Here is a 16,180-nt window from a genome sequence, read left to right on the forward strand (position 1 = left end):
TCTCATTTGTTATAGTTTAAAAAACAGGCAGAAGGTGAAAACAGGCTAAAGATGGATGCTATTCATGAGTAATAGCAGGGATAGACATGAAAACGGAGGGACTGATACTCTTGTATCATCTCATGGCCAGAGAAGATATGCGTAAGTCCCTTAACTTGGGAGTCATTAAGGGGCTATCACTCCTCTTACAGTTTTACTTATTTAGTTAGTTTTGTTTGTAGTACAGATGATTGAACACAGGTCTTCTACATGCAAGGTATGTGATATACCATTGTAGGTAATAACTTTTAGAAATAAAGATTGAATGTTTATTCATGCAACATTAATATCTGCTTTTAGTTGGTTGACCTTAAACAGATTATTAAATACCTTTACATTTTATTTTTCTCATCTGTATGAAGGACATGCTAATATTCATTTCAATTTCATTAGATTTTTATGGGATAGCGTGCAGAGAACACTTAAATTGCTCCAGGGACAGAGTAAATATTTGATTCCACTGTCTTTCTACTAGTATCCTTATTGCCAGACTATCCCCCAATGGATATATGTTAATGTTTTCAAAAGTAGCAAATACGAATATTATTAAAATAACCATTGCATTCTAACTTGGCTTCAGTGGTCAAGTTAATCTAAATTTGGGTTTGTAGATCTCTAGATGGTTTATTTCCCCATGCTCTGTGTATCTCAAGACTGAATCAGTAATTAAGCGCATATCTTGTGCAGGTATTACTTCATTTAATACTCACAAGAAACTTATGAGTATTCACACTGTCACTGTCATCCCATTGCTCAATGATTTCCTCAAGTGGGCACCAGTAACATCTCCATCTTGAGACTTGTTGTTACTGTCTTTGGCATGTCAAATACGCCACGGGTAGCTTGCCAGTCTGCCGTGTGGGCGAGATACTCTCGGTAGCTTGCCGGGCTCTCTGAGAGGGGTGAAGGAATCGAAACCGGCTCGGTCGTGTGCAAGGCAAACGCCCTACTGCCTTGCTATTGCTCCAGCCCCTTACGTGGTCTTATAAGGGTTATATTATAATTATTCTCATTTTGGGGATGAGGAAGCAGAGAAAGGGACTTAAAATATTTTGCTAAAATCACACATCAAATAAGTAGCAGAAGCAATTCAAGCACAGGACTAATTCAAGACCTAAAGATTTAATCACCGTGATTCTTATCTATTTTTAAAGTTGTAAAAGTGTATATTAAACAAACACAGGATCTATTTTCCCCCAAATTGCTTACATTTTTAACACACAGCACACACAACTATACACTTCACACACATTTCCCCCTAAGTGCGTTTTAAAATATTTCTTGAACCACAGACTATTGTTGCTGATGGGAAATGCATTTTTTTCCCTTGTTGAAAGGATTTTATATTTGGAAATGCCAAGGTATCTGATCAACTGTTCAAAATAGGAGTCGCGGGGGCCGGAGCATAGCACAGCAGGTAGGGCGTTTGCCTTGCACGCGGTCGACCCGGGTTCGATCCCCGGCATCCCATATGGTCCCCCAAGCACCGCCAGGAGTAATTCCTGAGTGCAAAGCCAGGAGTAACCCCTGAGTATCGCTGGGTGTGACCCAAAAAGAAAAAAAAATAGGAGTCGCTTGGCTTTAGACGGCTGTGCCATAAAGTATGTTGTGGGAGAAAGTGCACCGGACTTGCAATTAGAAGGTAGTGTTGGTACTTGACCTCCGTTACTTGCTCACTGAGTGATTTTGGGCATTCTGAAGAGCTAATGAAAAGTCACGGATACGAGTGCAACTGGTGAAACACATCAGTGAGAATATGTGTGAAGAGAAAACGTGGTGTGTGTGAAATGAAGAAGGGCTGATGTGGTCAAGTCAATTTGGACACTAATTAATTCACTAATCAAGTTTCTCACTTGGGAAATGGGAGGAATTTGGGAAGTAAGAATCTGGAGTCATAACATAACAGCATAGGTTGTATTTTTCCTTTTCTGTCTTTTCCATGTCTTTCATTCCTATTTGCTAAGAATCTGCTTCCTTGGGGCTGAAGCGATAGCACAGCGAGCAGGGCGTTTGCCTTGCACGTGGCCGACCTGGGTTTGATTCCCAGCATCCCATATGGTCCCCTGAGCACTGCTAGGAGTCACTCCTGAGTGAGTGAGCCAGGAGTAACTTCTGTGCATTGCCGAGTGTGACCCAAAAAACAAAAAAAAGAAAAAAAGAAAAAAAAGAATCTGCTTCCTCAAAAGGACGTGAAATAAACACCCTGACCCAGTAACCAAATACAAAACCAGTCTTCAAAAATCTGTGATATTTGGAGTAATTTTTGGCATTGCCAAAGAGCTGAAATAAGTACCTGATTGTGTGGATGGTCACGTGGGCAGTCAGCTTACTAATGTCCACTTTTCATATGCTGGGGTCTTCTCGGGTTTTCAAATTGGTTCACTTCACTTATCGAAGCTGACTTGTTGGACCTTCTAGTCAATTATAAGCAAGAAGAACTGAGAAGTGAGAGGGAAGCGCCCTTGGCAGCATGCTCTTGATTCTAGAATGATAAAGCGTTTTCCAGACACTGCCTCCCAGGTGTGTGTCATTCTTAACAGAGCGATGCTGTTTCTCAGCATTATCTTTTTTTTCTATGTTTCCCACTGTGCATGGCAAAGATGCCCAGTCTCTCTCTGATGGACACTCTCCTAGTAGGGACACTAAACATCTCACTGGCTTGAGTTCTATTTCTCGAAGCATCTTTTGGATCCTTGCTGGCCTGTGGGAGCTCTGAGGTGCTCATTCTGACCCAGCTCCTCAAGAGACTTTGCTCTGTGACCTCTCTGGGTCTGGAGCTCATAATAGTTGCAGCATTGAGTGGAGCTCTCCTCGAGGGGCCAGAGGTCTCCTGAGGTGGTCTTCAGAAGTAGGAGGCTATTTTCAGAGCCTTTTGGATCTCTAGGGAACGTGTTAGTATCTTCAACTGTGGCTATTGAAGGTGAAATAATGAAATGAAATATTGAATGAAATAGTGTGTGTGTGTGTTGAGTGGAGGAAGAGCATTGCAGTTTGAATTCTCTGTGAATCGAACTTTTATCTACTCCCTTCTCTTCCCTTTGTAGATGATGATGTTGTGATGATATGGGGGGGGGGGGTAGGCGGAGAGGGGTGGTGCTTGCACATGTTAGTGTGCTGTGTGTTGGGATCACATATCGTGTTACACTGAATCTCTGTGCTCACTTCCTTAGCCATGGGGCCTTCTTAGATGTGCCTGCTAGGGATCACTGCCTTGTAGTTGGGGTGCTCGTTCACATTCTGGCTGTAGACGTGCCATAGGTCACTGTGATACTCATAGTTGTGTTTGCCTGAAGTTCCAGTCACTGATCGTGATGTTGTTCTCACATCTTTCTAAGTAGGGGTGCTTGATGGGGGCACACCCTGTTAGTTGTGGTGCTCACACAGAACTGACTGCAGTACAACTGGAAATCACTTGTGATCACAGACAGGGAAATTTCCAGGCTTAACCGGCCAGGGTTGTCAAGATTGTTCTAGATACATGCTGTAGCCTAAGGGCTTGGGTCGGCAGCCTGGTGCCTGCAATTCAGGTGCTCTGTGTCAGTGAGATCTCCTACAGCCCTGGGAAACAACATTTATTTGATTATATATATATTTTTTTCTGGAACAGGTTGGAAAGAAGGGATATTGGATGCTTTTGGGGGAGGGAAGTGGGTACATTAGTAATGGATGTGGCGTGGGAGTTCTGTGCATGGAAGGTTGTAATGAACAGTATTGCAAATCACAGAAACTCAATAAAAAAGATAAAAATTTGTAAAACTTACTTTATGAAATGTTGGCACTGTGATTTACAATACTGTTAGTGGTGGTGCTTTAAGCACAAATAGCTGCTATACCACACCCACCATCCGGAATTCAGTGTCTGTTTACTACCATCTTAATTTCCTCCTACACCTTCTTTATCATCTCCATTATAAAGCTCAGTTATATAGGGAAACCTATTTGATTTAACATCTGTTATCAATGGTCATTTTTATTTTCCATTTAAAAATTCTTCATACTCCACATATAAGAACCATCTTTTAACATTTATGCTTCTCCCTTTAAAACTTTTGCTGAGTATGATATCCTGTAATTCTATACATATGCCAATGAACTTCAAGATTTTTATCTTTTTTGGGGTTTTTTTTTTGGCTTTTTGGGTCACATCCAGCTGTGCACAGGATTTACTCCTCGCTCTGCACTCAGGAATTCTCTTGGTGGTGCTGGGGGACCATGTGGGATGCTGGGAATCGAACGCGGATCGGCCGCGTGCAAGGCAAATGCCCTACCTGCTGTGCTATTGCTCCAGCCCCTAGATTTTAATCTTTTCTTATGCTGGATAGTAATTATTAAGCCTACATATGCCACAATTTATTTATCCATTCACTGTTCTTGGGTATTTCGGTTCCGGGATGCTGGCTATTGTGAGTACCACTGAAATGAACATAGAAGTGCAAATACTTTTTCAAATTTTTTTTTCTTTTGGGGTCACACCTGGCAATGCATAGGGGTTACTCCTGGCTCTGAACTCAGGAATTACTCCTGGCGGTGCTCAGAGGACCATATGGGATGCTGGGAATCAAACCTGGGTCGGCCTTGTGCAAGGCAAACACCCTACCTGCTGTGCTATCACTCCAGCCCTGGCCTGTGTATTCTTAACTTGTATTTCAGGACTTGTATACCTGGCACATCATCATCATCATCATCATCATCATCATCATCCCATTGCTCGTCGATTTTCTCGAGTAGTCTCAGTAACATCTCCATTCGTCCTAGTCCTGAGATTTTAGAAGCCTCTCGTTACTCGTCCTTCCCAACAGTGCTGAATTGGAGACTCTTTCAGGGTCAGGGGAATGAGACCCATCATTGTTACTGTTTTGGCATATGAATATGCCATGGGGAGCTTGCCAGGATCTCCCATGCAGGCAGGAAACTCTCGGTAGATAGCCAGGTTTTCCTAGAGGGAGAACTAGGCTGTAAGATGTCATGCGCGCAAAGTGGTGGGGCAGTTTCCAGGTGTGGCCGCCTAGTTACTGGAAAATGGGGGATCTGGATGAAAGAGACCCAGTCCCAATCTGAGTATTTTTATATTTAAAAAATAATTTCTATCTTATTAAAGAACCATGATTTACAAGGTTATTGATGGTTGAGTTTTAGACATGTATTTCAGCACCAATCCTACCACCAGTGTCAACTTCCTCCACCAGTGTTCCCACAGTTTAGCACATATACCCTGGCACACAGTATTCATAAATACATGTACATACTTTTGTGTCAATGAATTAGGAAGTTCTGCATATCTTTTTTTTCTCTGTTAGAAGTGGATTCTTTCAGCTTAGGAGCAAATCAACACACATTTCCCCAGACTTAAATTAACGAGACAGACATAGGCTATTCCCAATATACAGATTTTTATTAATTTTAAACAAGAGTGTAAAAATCTGATGTCATATTTTCTTTTGAGAGAGGTGGTGTGCATGTATTTCATTATATAACAAACCATCATTTCTCTCAAAGAGGATAGGAAAATAGAGGAACTGTTCAATGAGATCAGTTGTATACCTGCTAATATGTTTTGTCCTCTGAAGCTTATGAAAATAAATATGCATTGTGGGCAACGTTATATTTAGGGTTGTGGAAGACTAATGACTGAAGAGAGGGGATTGAAGTGAGTGCAGAAGGTTCAATGGGTTGGCTGCATGCCATGCATGTAGTAGGTCTGGGTTCTGTTGAGCACTGCATGGTCCTTGAGCACTTTTGGTGTAACTTGAGCACCGAGCAAAAATAGGCCCTGAGCACGGGTGGGTGTGGCCACAGGTTCTTCTCAATAAAAAAGGGGTTGGATACCAAACAGCTGCCGTTGGAGGTACAGCTGGGAGGATGCTGGACAAATGGATAGACAACTCTCTTTCTCTCTATCTATCTATCTATCTACCTATCTATCTCCCTCTCTCTCACTCTCTCTCTCTCTTTCTGCCTCTCCTCTTCTTTCTCTTTTTTTTGGGCCATACCCAGCATCACTCAGGGCTTTCTCTTGGATCACTCATGGCAAACTTGAGGTCATATAGGGTGCCAGATGCCAGGGAATGAACCAGTCATATGTAAGGCAAGTACCTCACTTGCCATGCTACCTTTCTGGCTCCCAAACGCACACATTTTTTTTTGTTTTAGAGCATTATGAAACTTTTCATGATTGTGTTTCAGTCAAACAATGTTACAACACCTGTCCCTCCACCAGTGTATTTTCTCAGAGTATCCCTCCCCCTTCTTAAGGCCTCCCCAATCCCTGACTGCCTCCTCTGCGTCAGGCACCTCTCTCCTGTCTCTTTCTTTCTCTCTTATTTCAGGCATTATTATTTGCAATAGTGATGCTGAAAAGTTATCATGTATATCCCTTTACCTGCTTTCAACACTCAGTTTTTGTCCAGAGTGATCATTTCCAACTAGTGTTACCATGATGGGCCCTCCTCTATCTTAACTATCCTCCATCCCCCATACCCTTGTGACCAGTCATCCTGGCCCATTTCCCTGGTCTTGGATATTAGTTTCATACTTTTTAAAAATATACCACAAATAAATGCAGTCATTTTATATCTGTTCCTCTCCTTTTGACTCAATTCACTCAGCATGATACTCTCCAAGTCCATCCATTTACAGGCAAATTTCATGACTTCATTTTACTAATAGCTGTGTAGTATTCCATTGTGTAGATGTACCATAGTTTCTTTATCCATTCGTCTGTTCTTGGGCTCTCAGGCTGTTTCCAGATTCTGGCAATTGTGCATAGTGCTGCACTGAACATAGGAGTGCAGATGTTGTTTCTGCTGTATGTTTTTGGACCCCCAGGGTATATTCCCAGAAGTGATATGGCTGGGTCAAACGGGAGCTCAATCTCTAGTTTTTTTTTGAGGAACACATTTTTTTTAGGCATCTGAAAGTAGGGCTGATATTAGAGCATAGCTGGATGACTCTCACTTGGCAAGGAGGACCCTCTTTCTGAAAAGAGTCCTCAGAGCTAATTTAATGTCTCTGTTTCTTAGGCTGTAGATGAAGGGGTTTAACATGGGGGTCACCACGGTGTACATCAGAGAGGCAATCATGTCTTTGTTATTGGAATCGCTTGATGCAGGGGAAAAGTATATCGCCACAATCGTGCCATAGAACAGAGAGACCACAGAGAGGTGGGAGCCACAGGTGGACAAGACTTTGCTGATACCTTTGGTGGATGGAACCCGTAAGATAGAGGCCCCAATGCAACCATAAGAAACCAGGATGCCACTCAGTGGAAAGACAACCGTAGCAGCTCCTGCAGTGAATATGACCAGTTCATTGAGAGATGTGTTGGAGCAGGACAGCTTAAGCAGGACTGAGAGACTACAGAAGAAGTGGGGAATGATGTTATCAGCACAGAAGGACAATTGGGCCAGGAGAAGGGTGTGCAAGAGGGCACTGCTACAGGAGATGATCCAGGAGCCAGCCACCAGCAGCACGCAAAGCTCGTTCCTCATGATGAGGGTGTAGTGTAGAGGGTGACAGATGGCCACATACCTGTCATATGCCATCACCGAGAGAAGGAGGTTGTCCACACAGCCAAAAACCAAATAAAAATACACCTGTGAAATGCACCCCGAGTAGGAGATGGCTGGGTGCTGAGTCTGCATGTTCAGCAGCATCTTTGGAACCGTGACCGATGAAAAGGAGGCGTCAGTGAGAGCCAAGTGGCAGAGGAAGAAGTACATGGGGGTGTGGAGGCGGGAGTCCAGCCTGATGAGCAGGATGATGAGCAGGTTCCCCAGCACGGTGGTCAGGTACATGACCAGGAAGAGGGTGAAGAACAGGAACTGCTGCTCCAGGGGGATGGGGAAGCCCAGTAGGAAGAATTCAGACACGCTGCTCTGGTTCTCCTGCCTCATGCTGCTCCAGTTTCTTCTGGGAGTGAAGGAAAATAGAAAATATCAGGAACTTTGCAATACCGAACACAACAATTACCATAGTGTCAAGTTTCAGCCAAGTGATGGTGTGCAGTGCATTTCACTCACCGTTAGGGACCTGTTTCTGTCTGGTGAAAGTTGTGAATGAACTTAGTTCAAACGTGGACACTGTCTTGAGCACAAAATAGGTGACATATGCTGTTCAATGGAAATGAGATCTAACTCTTTAAAAAATTATTTCTGCTTTGTAGATATCAAGGCGGGCACTAGGAAGAAATTGCAAATTAGTCAGTCCTTCTCTTGGGGAGCACATTCTCTTTACTTTTTTCCCCACAGGTTAGGTAAGTGATTCATTATTTATTTATTCATTTATTTATTTATTTTATTGAATCACCATAAGCAAGATGTTTGATTTTTAAAACATTTTTTAAATTTTATTTTTATTTTTTTACAGACTTACAACTTTTCGTGCTTGTGTTTTAGTCATACAATGCTCGAGTATCCATCCCTCTACCAGGACCCATTCTCCACCACCAATGATCCCAGTATCCCTCCCACCCTCCCACCCCATCTCCCCCACCCCACCCCACCCCACCCCACCTCTGTGGCAGGGCATTCCTTTTTGTTCTATCTTTCACAAAGCTTTCATGTTTGAGTTTCAGTCATACAATGATTGAACACCCATCCCTCCACCAGTACACATTTTCCACCACCGATGTCCCCAAAGTCCCATCCCCCATCCTACCCCTCCACCTGCCTCTGTTGCAGACAATTTCCCCCATACTATCTCTCAACTTTGGGGCATTAGGGGCGCACATTTACTAGGGAGCAATTTCATAGATTGCTGATTAAAAGCAGGGCTCTGTAGTGACTTCTTAATGTGCTTTGCTGGATTCTTCTTATCCTAAATATTTCTCCTTCTCTATCTCTACCTGTATATCCATGTATATTTTTTCACCTTATGTGCATGCTACTCACAACATTAAGAGAATTAAACTACATACTATGTACATGTGTTGCATAAATATTACAGAAGGTAGGGTGTTTGCCTTGCACGTGACCAACCTGGGTTCGATTCCTCCATCCTCTTGGAGAGCCCGGCTAGCTACCGAGAGTACCCCACCCACAAGGCAGAGCCTGGCAAGCTACCCGTGGCGTATTCAATATGCCAAAAACATTAACAACAAGTCTCACAATGGAGACATTATTGGTGCCCGCTCGAGCAAATCGATGAACAATGGGATGACAGTGCGACAGTGCTACAGTGCTACCATATACAAAATCAGTGCACAACACAGAAACTTACATTGCTTATTAAAATGACTTAAAATTAAAACACTGTAATTTACAAGGTTGCTCATAATACAGTTGTTTCAGACATTTAGTGTTCCAACTCTGGTGCTGTTGGAAAAATGACTATTAAAAGCAATAAGAAAATTTCAAGTGTTGGTTAGAATGTGGAGATGCTGCAATCTTGTGAACTGTTTGTGAGAATATAAAATGGTTCATCTTCTAAAGGAAACATTAGGACAATTACTCAAAAAATTGAACAGAATTATCACATTATGCAAAATTCCACTTCTGGATATACGTGCCCCTGTGAACTGAGAACAGGGTTGCAGAAGGAAGCTGCCTGCTCAAAGTAGCATTATTCACAAATGCTGGTGATGGAAGAAATGCTTGCATGCTGGCAAAATAATAGATAAGGCAAATATAAAAACAATGTAATGTTATTATATCTTTAAAAGGTGGAAAATACAGAATACATGTAACAATGTGGACATACCCTGACAGGGTATGTGACATAAAATAAGCTAGTTATGAAAGGGTCATCAATACAATGGACTAATAGCTTCTCTACATATCTGTTTGTGTCCGAGGTATCCCTGTTTAGGTGCTATTTGTGTGAGTCACTGTCCTGCAGAGACTGGGGTCCCCAGGTGCATTCAGGGCCAATGACCATTCCCTGGCCAATGGCCTAAAGGAATGGGTCCACAGGCTGGTAACCAGAAGCACTTTATCCAAATCAATCAGCATTGTTATAGGGAAATCTTGAAGGGTTGGGGGCAGCAATTACACACATAGGTATGACTGAGCATTAGCATAAATAATGAACAGTCGTAAAGCCCTACCTTCAGGGGAAATTCTCCAAGGAGATCCAATCAAGCATCTAGGGACTCCAGCACTCTAGATTCCTTCGAGGAGATCTGCCCAAGGGTGAAAATCCATCTAAGGGCGTATTGCTTTCTCCTTTCCTTTACTGGAATCCGTCTAAACAATCATATTCAATTTACTTCTTAATAATATTTTTAATCATCTTGTATGAATGCAATAAGAGATATAGACTTTTATCTATACCCTCGATCAAACTTAAATAGTCTCTCTGAACTCATGGTAAAGGGTGGCTTTTTCTGGGGACACCTCACTATATTTCCCAGACCACAGTCCTCAGGTCAGTTTAGTTTTTCCTAACCCCAACGTGGTTCTTATTTAGTTATTTATTTTGGATAATGTCAGAGTTTGTTCCATGATCATGTTCTTAACTTATTATACTTCTTATGACCCTTAGGCTTTCCCATGTCGACGTCAGGGTAGCTTAGAGCTTGCCTTGGGTTCATCCAAGTCCCTCAGTGGGACCCAACTTTTAGGGTGCAAGAACTAAGGTCAATCTAAGGGCAACTGAGGCTTCATTAAAGTAAATATGACAGATGTCCAGGAGTAAATATTATTCAGAATCAATTAACTCCCACATTACAAAAGTATAGCATTAATTGCTTTCTGTATCTATATAAAAAGGATATTGCTCTAAAATAAAAATATAAAAAGTACATAGAGGAAAGAGAAAAGCAATATTTTACTTCACTGTCACTGTTATCCCGTTGCTCATTGATTTTCTTGAGCGGGCACCAGTAACTTCTCCAATGTGAGACTTGTTGTTACTATTTTTGGCATATTGAATACGCCACGGGTAACTTGCCAGGCTCTGCTGTGCAGGTGAGATACTCTCGGTAGCTTGCTGGGCTCTCCGAGAGGGACGGAGGAATCAAACTCAGGTCGGCCATGTGCAAGGCAAATGTCCTACCCGCTGCACTATCACTCCAGCCCTCCTTTTGGCTAAGTTCAAGCATGTAATATTTTACTTACATATACAAAATCCAGAGCTATAAGGAGGTCTGACTTTACAAGTTACAGTGTCAAATTTGGAGATATTTGCGACTAACGATTAGGTAAAGAAGAATGCAAAGAAGAGGTTAAAGATAAACATAGAGGGTTGGAAATACCCCTGTGGGATAGATTGTGCTCCCAGAAGTGCTAGAGGGGGTGTGATTCAATTAACCTAAGCTCCCTGAAGGAGGAGAAAGAACAACTAAATATTAAACCTAAAATGCTTGGAACTATAATCCAACAATTTGCATGAGTTTTTGAAATAGTGTAAATCTTAGAGACAGCATGAACTACTTCAGTAGCTTATGAACCACATGGACATGTTTCTAACAAAGTAGCATGAAGACCTTGCTAATGTCTTCTTGTTTGTATCTAGAATTGAGACAGAATGGGTGGAACTGGGAGATGATTTCACCTGGGCAGCTGCACATGCTGCACATGCCTTGTCCCTCGTTTAGCTGTCTGGGTCTTAGGGTCTTTCAAGAGTAGTCAGAACAAGACAGTGTGACAGAGTAGCAGGAAAAAACAACTCAAACACATGCCATTAGCCCTCTCTGAACTGTACTTATTCTAACAGAAACTATAGAGGTTTGCACAGATTTATATCAATTTCACACAATTAAAACATGTTGTGGAATCCAATACAACTTAACAACATGAAACTGAAACAGCTTTATACTGTTTTTGGAAATGTACATGGTGTTTCCAACATAAAAAATAATAAGCAGTTCCTCCAAATACAAAAATAATAGTATCATGCTCTCTAGTAAACTACTTCTGAGCAGAACTGAAGTAATTGAAATCAGTATCTCAAAGAGAAAGCTAGTGCCCATATTACTGTAGAAGTACACAAGAGTTAATTTATGCCAGTAGCCTTCACACCCTTTGATAGTTGAATGGGTAAAGATTACATGTCATATGCATACACAATGGAATATTATTTAGTCTTTAACAAGATGGAATTCTCACAGTGTGATAGTATCTGGAGGACATTAAGCTAAATTAAACTCCCAGTCACAAAAGGAGAACTTCATGGTTCCACTTGTATGAAGTACACCTAAAATAGTTAAACTTATAGAAACAGAGATAGAATGGTGCTTCTGAGAGCTGAGATAAAAAAGAATCTCTCATTTGATACAGTTTTAGTATTTAGGATTAACAAGTTCTAAAAGGCTTCTGTACAGTGTAGTACCTATAATACTGTATTATGCACATATAAGTTCATTCAGAGTGTAGCTTTTAAGTGAAATATTCTTGCTATTAAAAGAGGCAGGGAAAGTTTTGGAAGTGACGACATATTGATGAGCTTTTGATAGTTTTATATCTGTATGCAAGTGTCCAAATTCATAATTTGTTTAAATATGTTTTTGTATCTGAATTACACCTCAATAAAGCTATTTTAAAATAAACACAGAGGGGGCCGGAGCGATAGCACAGCGGGTAGGGCGTTTGCCTTGCACGCGGCCGACCCGGGTTCGATCCCCGGCATCCCATATGGTCCCCCAAGCACCGCCAGGAGTAATTTCTGAGTGCAAAGCCAGGAGTAACCCTGAGCATCGCTGGGTGTGACCCAAAAAGCAAAAAAAAAAATAAAATAAACACAGAAATACAACAGCCAGTTATAAGACAACTCATAAACCAAAACATACAAATATTCCACAATATACACTAAAAACCGCAATGTAGTCAAATGCATAAATAACAGCAACAAAAACAAATCAGCTTATACACATCAACAAGTCTAAACATATGAATGGTCGAGAGATTACCAGTCTTTCATGTTCAAGATCAGAACTATATAATTGGTGTTTTGACAGTGATAAAAATGTTCCACCTGGGGCTGGAGCGATAACACAGTGGATAGGGCATTGCCTTGCACACGGCTGACACCGGTTCGATTCCCAGCATCCTATATGGTCCTCCAAGCACCACCAAGAGTAAGTCCTGAGTGGATGAGCCAGGAGTAACCTCTGTGCATCGCTGGGTGTGATCCAAAAAGCAAAAAAAAAAAAGGTTCACATCTTCACTGTCAAATACAGAAACAGTAGCTTCATGTGATTATTGAGGATTTGAAATATAGTTAGTATAACTGAGGATCCAAAATTTTAATTTTAGTTTAATTTAGTATGGCCACCAACAAGTAGCCAGCAGCATCATTGAACAGCATGTGAAACTTAACCACTGAAAACACAGGTCATATAGGAAACACATTCCTTACTTCACTGTATTCCTTTCTTACACTCGTAATTTCTGTCCCTGTCCTACCCTTCATGAACACAAACACATTCATGAACACACACACACACACACACACACACACACACACACACACACACACACACCTAGGTCATGATTCCTCACCTCACTCTGATCTGTACCAATTCTTTCTGGTCCAAGCTGCTATCTGAATCCTCATCTCTAATGCATCCTTGACTAAAGAATATTTATCTCTTCCATGCTAATTTACAAGATATAAACTAGTAACAGAAAGTTCCTACTTACTAACAGGATTAAGACTCAGGGGAGCATAACCCCAAGTCTCTGGTTGAAGAAGCCAACAGAGTTAATTGCCTAATTTCTTGCCTTTCTCTTGAGATGGTTCTTGTTCAGGGGCCAAGGGACTAAAACAACAAAGCCTCTGCAGGAGATGTCCCTAATGCCAGTGACATCTTGGTCTCTACCCTGCCTGGCTATGAAGAGATGCATGAACACACCTGGCTTCTAAAGCCTGTGTGAATGGAATCTGCCTTCCTCTACATCACAGAATGGCCCTGGCAGAGTTACAGCTGCTTTTGAAGTCCCACCTCACTGACCTTGACCTCCAGGAGAGAACACATTCCTGGTCTCCTATTGGTCTCTTGTCCCTTGAGAGAGTCTGCATAGTAGGAACTGAGATCAAAGGAAGCCATTGAATTGAATATTTTAAAAGAATGATCTTTATGGTATATAAATTACATCTGTATATCCTAAAAGCACCTATAGAAATCAGAAACAACAAATCAATACTGTAATGTGGGAGGCTGAAAATTAATATGCCAAGTCTCTTATGTTTCTATCAGTAAGCAGTGAACTAAAAGATATCGAAATCTGAAAATCCTCTTGAGATCATTTGTTGAAGAGGCTATCTTTACTCTATTTCACGTTCTCAGTTTCTTATCAAAAATTAACTACCTCCCAACTCCCCAAAGGAAAATTTACTTCCCATATATACATACATATATGTGTATATATGGGGTTTTGTCATAGGATATTTGATTCTGACCCATTGACTGGAGGGTCTATCTTTATTCCAGTACCATACAGTTTTGATCACTATAGCTTTAAAATTCAATTCTAAATTAGATCATGAAATACCTCCCAATTTCTTATTTTTCCTTATTTTTCAGTTTGGGTTCTGGATGTACACAGTATTTTATGATTAAATACAAACTTTATTATTCGTTTTTTTAGATCCTGGAAGAATGTCATCTGAATTTGTATGGGATTGCATTAAACCTATACAATAGCTTAGGTAGAACAGTCTTTTAATAATATTGATTCTTCCAGTTCATGAGCATGGGATGTTTTTCCACTTCCTAAGATCCTGCTCTGTCTCTTTTAAAAGTGATTTAAAGCTATCATAGTATACCTTTCCCATGTGTTTTGTTAAGCTGATTCCTAGATATTCTATGTTTCTGGGTACTATTTTAAATGGGATAGACTCCTTGATTACTTTCTCCTCTGCTTTATCCTTTGTCTATAAGAATGCTGCTGATTTTTGTGTATTGACATAATACCTGGACACTTTGCTGTATTGATCAATTGCTTCTAGGATCTTTTTAATGGACTCTTCGGGGTCTACTATGTATATTGTTATGTCATGTGCAAATAGTGGTAGTTTGAGTTCTTTTCCAATATGAATCCCTTTGAATGTTTTTAATCTCTTTGCTTAACTGCTGTAGTCAAAACTATGTTGAATAGAAATGGAAAGAGTGGATATCTTTGCCTTGTACCTGATCTCAGAGAGTTCTCCCAGTCGTTCACCATTAAGAATAATACTGATTGTGGGTTTGTTATAGAGGGCCATTATTGTCTTGATAATGTTCCTTCCACCCCTATTTTGTTGAGGGATTTTTAAAAAAATCACAAATAGAGGGTGGGGTGGGGGGTTGGAATTAGGGGGTGGGAGGGATACTGGGATCATCGGTGGTTAAGAATGGGCACTGGTGGAGCGAGGGTTCTTGAGCATTGTATGACCGAAGCACAAACACGAAAATATGTAAATCTGTAACTGTACCCTCACGGTGAGTTGCTAATAAAAAATAAAGGAAAAAACTTACAAATAGATGTTGGATCTTGTCAAAGGCTTTCTCTGCATCAGTTCATATGATCATATGATTTTCTTTCCTTTCAATAATGAGGCATATTATGTAAATTGATATACATACATTGAACCATCCTTTCATCCCTGGGATGAATCCCATTTCATCAGGGTTTATGAATTTTTATATGTTGTTGGATTCGGTTAGTTAAGATTTTGTTAAGGATTTTTGCCTATCACCATGTATGGAGACTGTGAACTAAGCTTTTGCCCCACGCTAGCTAAGGGAGGAAATATCCTTCTTTCTTGGTCTCTCTCCCCTCTGGGAGAAGGCGTGGTGTCCGACATTTTGTGGGTCATTTGAGCAGGTATGGACTTTGTGGCGTGGAAAAAAAAATGTGCTTTGAAGTTGAAACAGCCGCGGGACACCTGGGCAGTCTCAGGCCGGGGCCGGAGCTCGGGCTCCGGCCGAGATTCGACACGGGTGGCCATGCCTTTGCACAGCCGCGTGGATGTGGAACAAGCAGGAACCAGAGACAGCTTTAGGACTTGGGGTTCCCACGAGTGCTTGCAACCATGTATGCAGACTGTGAACTAAACTTTTGCTACATGCTGTTCCAGGAAGGGAAATGATTCATTTTCCAACTTAAATATCCCTGGACTTAATTACTATAATACAGAAATTGTAACTTTTTGATGAATTGTTGGATTCTATGTGATAGTATTTTGTTGAGGATCTTTGTATCTATGTTTTTCAAGCATATTA

At 41.1% G+C, this 16,180-nt stretch overlaps 1 protein-coding gene across 1 annotated transcript in view; it reads right to left on the bottom strand.

Annotated features, from left to right (window-relative positions):
• Positions 1-6,989: 6,989 nt before the first annotated feature.
• Positions 6,990-16,180, bottom strand: part of LOC101552030 (olfactory receptor 1J4-like) — a 28,196-nt gene continuing 19,005 nt past the window's right edge. The window contains exon 2 of the mRNA XM_004613346.2: positions 6,990-7,932. Coding sequence (XP_004613403.2) covers positions 6,990-7,932 — 943 coding nt within the window. The remainder of the gene's footprint in view (positions 7,933-16,180) is intronic.

Source organism: Sorex araneus, chromosome 1 (genome assembly GCF_027595985.1).
Source record: "Sorex araneus isolate mSorAra2 chromosome 1, mSorAra2.pri, whole genome shotgun sequence".
NCBI lineage: Eukaryota > Metazoa > Chordata > Mammalia > Eulipotyphla > Soricidae > Sorex > Sorex araneus.